General features: G+C 44.5%; 1 protein-coding gene across 1 annotated transcript in view; it reads left to right on the forward strand.

The window, feature by feature from the left end:
- Positions 1 to 6,069, forward strand: part of LOC119846023 (venom factor-like) — a 58,078-nt gene extending 52,009 nt beyond the window's left edge. Inside the window, exons 36-40 of the mRNA XM_038379131.2 lie at positions 203 to 292; positions 582 to 668; positions 2,256 to 2,339; positions 2,432 to 2,567; positions 5,171 to 6,069. Of these exons, the coding sequence (XP_038235059.1) occupies positions 203 to 292; positions 582 to 668; positions 2,256 to 2,339; positions 2,432 to 2,567; positions 5,171 to 5,312 (539 nt within the window). The 3' untranslated portion in view covers positions 5,313 to 6,069. The remainder of the gene's footprint in view (positions 1 to 202; positions 293 to 581; positions 669 to 2,255; positions 2,340 to 2,431; positions 2,568 to 5,170) is intronic.
- The last annotated feature ends 3,518 nt before the right edge of the window (positions 6,070 to 9,587 follow it).

Raw genomic sequence — 9,587 nt, forward strand, 5'->3', positions numbered from 1 at the left:
TCCTGACCTCTGGCACCCCTGCTTCCCATCTCTGGATGTCTTTCTAAACAACAGAGCCTGGCTCAGTCACAAGTTATGGGCTTGATGCGGATATGGCGGGTGAAATTCTACAGTCTGTGTGAGGCATGGGGTCAAGCGAGATCCCAGTTGTGCCTTGAGTCCTTAAAATCTACTAACCTGTGATTCTCTGCTTTTTCTGTAGTGGACCGATGCACCATGTTCTACCGCCTGCCTAAAGAGAGCGGCTTTCTCAATAAGATCTGTCATGGGGACGTTTGTCGGTGCGCGGAGGGTAAGGAGGGTCCTGTTTCTGCTTACATCAGGGCAGGCTAGGATACAGGTTCTTGGAGCATTTAATAATGCACCCTAGCTCTCCTCTCATGTTTAATGTTTAGATATTTCAGAATTTGGGGAGGCAGAGTTCAAAACCAAACAATTTGGTGAATTTGACATGAATTCGCACTATGTTTCAGTGTCGCTGATTCTGCCTTTTGTGCCGAATAAATTGTGTTTGAAAAATTTCGCCCTGGTCTACTTGAATGTCTTCCCTGGTGACTCCCTTCTTCCTCCTCCCCCCCCAGAAAACTGCTTCCTGCAGCACAAGATGAGGGGGCCCATCACCCTGAACAAACGAATTGAGATGTCATGTGAACCTGGAGTCGATTATGGTAAAACTGCTCTTTGGATCTGCAGAGTCTTACATGTGAGAGTAGAGACACGGTCCACACTTACAGCTGGATCTGAGGTTGAACTCAGGTTTTGGATTTACCTGTACAAGAGACTCGTGAGATTTTGGGTCCCCAAAATGGCAGAAATCTCACAAAATCAGCTGTTTTCATGAGATCTCACCTGCTTTACCAACAAGATCTGGAAAATGGACCGCTTCTGATTTGGAACCCAACCCAGAGCCAAAACCAGAAGGTCTAAGAATTCAAATCCAACCTCATGCACAGAAATATTCCGATTGAGATCTGATGCTCTTGCTTTGGCCCAGGGCCTGCAATTCTCCATTTTGACCCAAATAGAAGGCTTACAGTATCAATCTGGAGTCTCCATTGGCCTCTCTGGCCACTCACTCTGTGAACCCCAGTTTAAGTGCAGCTCTTGAAGTTATAAATGCAAAGTAATGCACATTGGAAAACATAATCCCAACTATACATATAAAATTTAGCTGTTACCACTCAAGAAAGAGATCTTGGCATCGTTGTGGATAGTTCTCTGAAAACATGCACTCAATGTGCAGTGGCGGTCAAAGAAGCTAACAGAATGTTGTGAATCATTAAGAAAGGGATAGATAATAAGACAGAAAATATGTTGCTGTATCACGATTACAGATATTTAACTGTATAAATTCATGGTATGCCCATGTCTTGAATATTGCATGCAGATGTGGTCACCCCATCTCAAAAAAGATATATTAGAATTGGAAAAAGGTCAGAAAAGGACAACACAAACTATTAGGCCTCTGGAACGGCTTCCATATGAGGAGTGATTAATAAGGCTGGGACTTTTCAGCTTGGAAAAGAGGCGACTAAGAGGGGATATTACAGAGGTCTATAAAATCATGACTGGGGTGGAGAATAAATAAGGAAGTTTTATTTACTCCTTCTCATAACACAAGAACTAGGGGTCACCAAATGAAATTAATAGGTAGCAGGTTTAAAACAAACAAAAGGAAGTATTTTTTCACACAACGCACAGTCAATCTGTGGAACTCCTTGCCAAAGGATGTTGTGAAGGCCAAGATTATAACAGGGTTCAAAAAAGAACTAGATAAGTTCATGGAGGATAGATCCATCAATGGCTATTAGGCAGGATGGGCAGGAATGGTGTCCCTAACCTCTGTTTGCCAGAAGCTGGGAATGGGCAACACGACATGGATCACTTGATGATTACCTATTCTGTTCATTCCCTCTGGGGCACCTGGCAATAGCCACTGTCAGAAGACAGGATACTGGGCTAGATGGACCTTTGGGCTGACCCGGTATGGACTTTCTTATGACAAGCTGCCAAATTGTCCCTTGACTAAACTGTCTGGCTACCACTTATGTCACTATTATCAGCACCAGATCAAAAGAATGATGTGAAGCTCCTAATCCAAGCCCTGGGGGAATCTTAGAACAAATGGAATGGGTCAAGGTCTTCTACCCTGTTTGATTAATTCTCTCTGCCTCTCCGTGAGTTGATCACACACCAGTTTCCCAACAGAAAACTGCTACAGTCTTTAACCAGTGTTTCACTTTCTTCCCCCTCAGTCTATAAAACCAGGCTTGTTGGAACTGAAGAATCAAACAGTTATGACACCTACATGATGAACATTTTGGGAGTCATTAAAGCAGGTAAGAGCTCCTCCTTCTGGACACTGATAAACAAGCTCCGCTGGCTCCCCCACCAGGAACATCTAACTGACCATCTTTCTTCTCTTCCTCAGGGACTGATGAAAATCCACTAGGAGAAACCCGCCCGTTCATCAGTCACGTGAAGTGCAGGGAGTCTCTGAGGCTGGAGCCTAACAAGGACTACTTGATCTGGGGACTCAGCAGTGACTTGTGGGACTTGAAAACGAAGTAAGTAACCTACCCTCCGAGTTTCTTCGGGTCTGCGCTGTAGGGCTGGAGATTGCAGATGCAGTTTCGCCTTAACTAGTACTAGCGGCCACCCGTGTTTCACTAACACTAAGCACAGCTATAGTGCTGTCAGTGTGTCCAAGTAGTTGTGGGGTTTATCAGTCCATAGTCCTTTGGCGCTGAATTGGGGTGAATTACCTGCTAGAAAGGGTGGGAAAATATTAATTTACTGTGCAATTATCATCTCTGTGCCATGATAGAAAATTAATATTTAACTGTTTCTACATTGCAAAATATGTATTGTCGATAAAAATATGTCAAAGAGACTTAGACTGGTGCACAGCCTGTCTTTTTGGTCTGAGTTTTTACAGCATCTAGCACAAGGAGGCTCTGATACGTGACTCAGGCTCCTAGTTGCTCCCATGAGACAAAGTATTGTTGTTGTTGTTATCCAGTTTACTGTAGCTATAGAGAGACCCAAACAAACCCCAAGGCAGTAAATTCTCAAGAGGCCTCTTCATGATCTATGACTAAGACCCTGATTATGTCACGGAGGTCAGGGAATCTGTGACTTCCAGAGACCTCCCTGACGTTTTCTGGCCCAGGGCTGAAGCTGTCAGCTGGTAGCCCCGCAGCTCTCAGCCGCTGCTGGAGGTGGGTCCCCAGCAGCTCCTAGCCGCCGGGCAACAGGGGAATCCCGAGCTCCCAGCTGCTGAGAGCATGGATGGTGGGGTCCCCGAAGTTGCCCAGCTGTAGCAGGTGGCGACAGGATCCCAGCATCCCTAGCAGCTGTGGGTGCTGGATTTTCCTTCCTCTCCATTTTGTCAGGGATATTTTTAGTAAAACTCACAGACAGATCACGGGCTTCCATGAATTTTTGTTTTTTACCCATGACCTGTCCATGAGTTTTACTAAAAATATCCCTGACAAAATCTGAGCCTTACAATTAGAGCTGGCTGGAAAATAGGCTTTTTCCATGGAAAATTTCTACTTTTTGGTGAAAAAACAAAATATTTTGATTTGGAAATGCCACCGTGGTGCCTCATGGAATTTATAGTTTGGGTGCCTCATGCTCTATAGGCTGGGCTCCTTGGTCAGACTAAATTTCCCATGATGCAACACTTTCTCACCTCTTAGTGAGGGGGGGACATTCCATCATAGGAGTCTCCTGGTGCAGGGCACCATGGGATATGTAGTCTGGTTGGGGATTGTGGCCCATAGAGAAGAATGGAAGCATGAGTAAACCCAACTACATCTCCCATGAGGCACCATGGCAACAGCTGAATTGAAATACTTCAGTTTTCAAGTATTTGGTTTTTGAATGGAAAATGTATATTTTCTCCTGAAAGCTGACACTTCACAAAATATTGCATTTAGTCAAAACCCCAGTTTTCCACTGATAAAATTGTTTCCATGGAAAATTTTCTACCAGCCCTATTAATAGGGCCCTGCCAAATTCATGGTCCATTTTGGTCAATTTCACAGTCATAGGATTTTAGACATTTTTGAATTTCACAATTACAGATATTTAAATCTTAAATTTCACAGTGTTGTCACAAATCATGAATATGGATTTAAAAATATCGACATGTAAAGCCCTTAAATCAGCGTTTCTCAAACTGGGGATCCCAACCCAAAAGGGGGTTGCAAGACTATTGTGTGGGAGGGGGTCACTGTATTGCCACCCTTACTTCTGCCCTGCCTTCAGAGCTGGGTGGCCGTAGAGTGACAGCTGCTGGCCGAGACCCCAGCTCTGAAGGCGGTGCAGAAGTAAGGATGGCAATACTGTGACACCCCCCCACACACACAAGAGCCAGATTTCATGATGAAGATGAGATTTCACGGTCCGTGACCCATTTTTCACGGCTGTGAATTTGGTAGGCTCCTACCTATTAGCAATGTTGGGTCAGATTTTTGAGGGGATTGTTACAATCTGACGTGATGGGATAATAACCAGGGACACCCGCTGATGATAAAGTGACCAGAGGAGAGGGCCTCTTTAGTATGTGTGACCTGAAACAGTTGCCCTTTGTCTAGTTTATCCAATATCTTCAACTGAGCTTCCTTATTGAGTTGTTACCCCATGGTAGCCCAGGGTCCTCCAAGCCCATAACCAGGGAGTTCCAAAATGGCACTTTCCTCTTTAACAAGGAGGGTGCTGCCTCTTCAGAGACTTCCATCCTAATATATGTGTGGCTGAATGCAGAGCTTTGCATGCTGGGAACTGTAGTCTCTTGCTAGATTCCACCTCCATATTAAAGATAAACATGGATGCAGTCAGCTCAATTCTTACGCAAGTCAGATGTGGTCCTCAGACTCCAGCCAATGCTGCATCAGGATCCTGGATGAGCTGACAATGGCATGGGTTGAATCTGGGACCTCTGGAACTTAAAGCAGGACCCTCTACTGCCTGAGCTAAAAGACCCATCTCTGTCAGCCAAGGCTGTAACAGACTCATCAACCTCTGGATGTGGCCCAGCCTGCTCCAGCGTGGGTGTGAGCTACGCCAACAGGGCAAAGCCTGGCCCGTCTTGAGGAGCCACGCAGGTAGATTACTCTGTAAATCCAGAGATCAAAGATACAAACCTTCTTCTCCATTCCAGCATCACCTACATCATTAGCAAGGACACCTGGATCGAGAAGTGGCCAAATGAGGAAGACTGCCAGGAGGAGGATTTCCAGATCCTATGCCAGGAATTCGACGAGTTCTCCCAAGCCATGACCATGGCTGGCTGCCCAACTTAAATGCGGCACCAGCACTCGCGGCGATAGTCCAGATGGGAGGGTTTGAGCTCAGCTGCAGCGTCACACAAGGCTGAGACACCTTCATTCTGACATTCCTATGCTGTAATATCCCCTACCCTGCTTGTGCTTCCTCTCCTGCCCCCTTACCAATTATTCTATAGATATAAAATGCCTGACTTCTTACACCGATCTTGTGTGGATTTTTACAAATATCACATAATCTAATGCTACAATACAGCTTATGTGGCTAATTATGAGGGCCATGGGTGCATTAGATTAAGTTAATGTATAAATACCTTCATGGGGAGGAAACGCCAGGTACTAAAAGGCTCGTTAATCTTCTTATATTATTTTTTATCTTATTTTATTTTATTTGTATTACCAAAGCTTGGCCCTACCCAACCTTGGGGTTGGGAAAAGAAGCTGGTGATGATTACTGTGTGGCCTCATCAGAGATCAGGACCCTATTTTGCCAGGCGCTGTAATTTAACAGAGCAAAACCACTGACCCCGCCCCCCAAGGGTCTTACACTCAAAGAATAAGACAAGAGAGAGGGATATAGACAGATGGGGGAGTGCAAGGAAACAAGTATTGGTCAGCATTGTGGGTGGTGGTCTCTGCACACTAGCAGCCTAATGGTTGTCGAGTTTTTTTGAGGAGGGATTTGAAGGGGGAGAATGAGGCAGCTTTGCAGATATTTGGTGGGGGCGCTGGCACCATGGGCTGATTGGAGGTGAACAGTGACTGCTCTATAATGAATGAGAGAGGTTAGATCGGGTGGAAAAACCTAGCAGCAAAAGGTATAACAAGAACCAAAGGCTGGAAGTTAAAGCCAGATAAATTCAAATTAGAAATAAGGAACCAGTTTTTAACAGTGAGGACGCTTAACCACTAGAACAAACTCCCAAGGGATGCGGTGGATTGGCCACCTCTTCATGTCTTCAAATCAAGACTGGATATACTTTAATCCAGCACAGGTTCTTGGGCTCAATACAGGGGTAAGTGGGTGAAATTCTCCAGCCAGTGTTATGCAGGAGGTGAGACCAGATGATCTAATGGTTCCTGTTGACCTAAAACTCTGTGAATCAGGTTCGAGGGTGGAGTAAAAGTCCAGAGTAAAGTAGTGAGGAATTTGATGTGTGCCGTTTGTCATGTACACCTTGTACACGGTAGGTTGTAGGACTGTTACTAATAGGTCAGGCTTCTGTGCCAGATATAGACTGATGGAAGAGCTTCTTTCTCAGAGAGGGACTCCAGATGTGTTCACTTATATTGTCCTTTAATGCATTGCCAGGAACAGCTGTTAGGAGCTTAAATAATGTATGTCCGCGCATGGCACCGCATAGTGGCTGAACAGTATAATCCAGTTTAACGTTTGATTACTTCTCCCCCTGGGTTTTACATTCCTACCAGTTACAGGATCACGCATGGGTGGCTCGTAATGGAGGCTGTGGGAGGCTAAGCCTCCCCAAACCTTGCACTGCCGGAGGGGAGGGTGGGGCGGTGGCGAATTTGGGGCAAAATCTCCCCCACCGTGGCATCAGGGCTGGCAGGCACAGGCTATAGGGGGGAGGGGCTGGTCTCTTAGCACCCCTCCCCACCCCACCTGGGACCATGGGGGGTGGGCAGAGAGCAGTGAGCAGGGACGTGACCTTGGTTGGAAGAGGTAAGGCAGTAGGCTAGCCTCCCTAAGGGGAAGCTTCACCCGCCGCCCATCCGATCACGCTATCTTTAAAGTTCAGTATGGCTCAGTCCCTTGTGTGTCTCTGAATCACACTGGTCTTCTAATTACACGACCTAAACATGTCACAACTTGGTCACCTGGCTGTCCCACTGTCTCTGGTTGGTTTGGAATCTGTGAGGTGTCGTCATCTTGATCTGCATCCACCCTCTGGTAGAGTTGGCTCTGTTGATTTTTCTTTAGATGTCAAAGGTTTCTGTTGCACTTCTGCACTACTGGTCTCGACCACATACGATCTGGGTGATGACTTCTTTTTCTTCATGGTAGCTGGAGTTCTCTATCCTTTTTTCTCCAGCCAGTTTGACACAAAAACACACTCACCAGGTTGTAGACCTGGCAGGTCTCTAATTTAGTGACATCTGTTATAAAAGTGTTTGTAAGCTCTTGTTGCCTTTTAATCTGATTTGGCTACTCTTCATGTCGGGCCACTTTGAAGACCGATTATTTTCCAGAGCCAGAACTGTAGTTCTGAGTTGTCGTCCCATCAGGAATTGTATTGGACTATATCTGGTAGCTGCTGTTGGTGCTGATCTATAGCTCAGAAGAACAAGGAATGGATTTTTCCTGCTCTAGGATTTTCTTGGTTGTCTGTACAGCTCTCTCAGCCTCTCCATTTGCTTGTGGATAATGTGGGCTGCTGGTAATATGATCAAAATCATATTTCGTTTGGAATGATTTAAATACTACTGTGGTGAATTGTGATCCATTGTCCATCACTAGTGGTCCTAGAATACCAAAATGAGCAAAAATGCACTTCAGTTTCTCGATAACACTGTCATATGTTATGTCTTTGATGTACATTACTTTGATATGCCTGGAAAAATAGCCAACTAAGACCAGGTACTGATGTCCTCTGAATTTGCATAAATCTGCAGGTAGTCTCTTCCAGGGTCTGTGTGGTGGAGATGTTTGGACACGAGATGGTTCAGCAGTGTCTCTTGAGGTTATTTGTACAGGAGCTCCTTTCAAAATCTCAATATCACCAACTTTTCTGTCGAGTTTTTGCACCTTTCTTACTTGGCCCATCATGACTATCGTGCTGCGGCTGAGAAGGTTGTTAGTTTTTGATCTTTTGACCACATGCACTCTGAATGCCAACATTTTGTATTTGTAAGTTGTTTTTGTGGTGCACTGGCCCATGCCATTCTAAATACACCTTCAGGGTTGTGTTAGGCGATTTCAGCTCTCGGAGTGGTTGAAGATGATTGTAAGGCCCTTCTGAGACGACCCTCACATCTGCTCCTGAGTCCATCTTAAAATCAATAGTTTTCCATGAATATTCAGTTTCACTGTCCAGGCTGGCCCTGTTTCATCACACATGATAGATCCCAGAAACAATGGCTCTTGATTGTCTATAATCGTAGTCAGCTCCCTGACTGCCCTAGTACAGCAAACATCTGCAAAATGTCCATATTTTGTGCATTTATTACATATGTTACTGTTAGCTGGACACATGTCTTGAGCTATGAAATTTTTCACATCTTGTTCATTTAGTCTGAAATGCTTTGTAGTTAGCCTCAGGGCTTTTTATGTTGTTGTGTGTTTACAGCATCTAAGCTAGTTTCAGGTGTTTCAATTTACTTCTGCATTTTATTCTGCTGTTTGACTAGTTCAGACTGCTTTGCCATCTGTATAGCTGAGGGTAGATTTGTCTGTCTTTAATGGTAGATGCTGTGAAAGGTTCTTTTCTTTTAACCCAATAACCAGCCTGTCTTTGATGTTTTCAGGTTTTGCCATTCCAAAATCCATTTTCAACCAATGCATGTAAAGCTCTTATAACAGCTTCAACATCCTCTCTTAGTTCCTGAATTCTCTAGTGAAAACATGTTCTTTCATAAACCACATTTCTTTGAGGTATAAATAATGCATCAAACATAGCCAAAACCCTTTCATAGTCATCTTGTGACTGTCTTCAGTAAAGGTAAAAGATTTAAAGATACGGTCTGCCTGCTTCCCCATAGCATCAATGAAAAATAACTGGATATCTTCACTTTTCTCATGAAATTTTATAGCAATGTGAAATCTTGCAAAATGTTGCTTCCAGTCTGTCTATCAAAGCTGAAGTTCTCTGGGGCACTGAAGAACTTGAAACCTTTGGTGCTTTGTTCCTTCTGTTTGCAACCTTCATTGCTGTTTTCCTTCCGTTTCTGCTCTCCTGTGGCACCAGTTAGGTTACCTTTACTTCTGACACCATGTCCTGTCGTGGTTGTACACGGTAGGTTGCAGGACAGACTGTTGTACAGCTATGGGCTGGCTACAGAGCTTCCTTCCCAGAGAGATACACCAGATGTGCTCACTATAAAATCCTTTAATACACCACCAGGAAATGTTCTGACCTTAACTAAAGTATATTACATATGGCTCCACTTAGTGTCTGAACAGTATAGTACCGCTTAACATTTAACAAGCTAAATATGAGTCAACAGTGTAACAGTCTTGCAAAAAAAGCAAACACCATTCTGGGATGTATTAGCAGGAGTGTTGTAAGCAAGACACAAGAAGTAATTCTTCTGCTCTACTCCGCGCTGATTAGA

The sequence above is a fragment of the Dermochelys coriacea genome, chromosome 20, assembly GCF_009764565.3.
Source record: "Dermochelys coriacea isolate rDerCor1 chromosome 20, rDerCor1.pri.v4, whole genome shotgun sequence".
Lineage (NCBI taxonomy): Eukaryota > Metazoa > Chordata > Testudines > Dermochelyidae > Dermochelys > Dermochelys coriacea.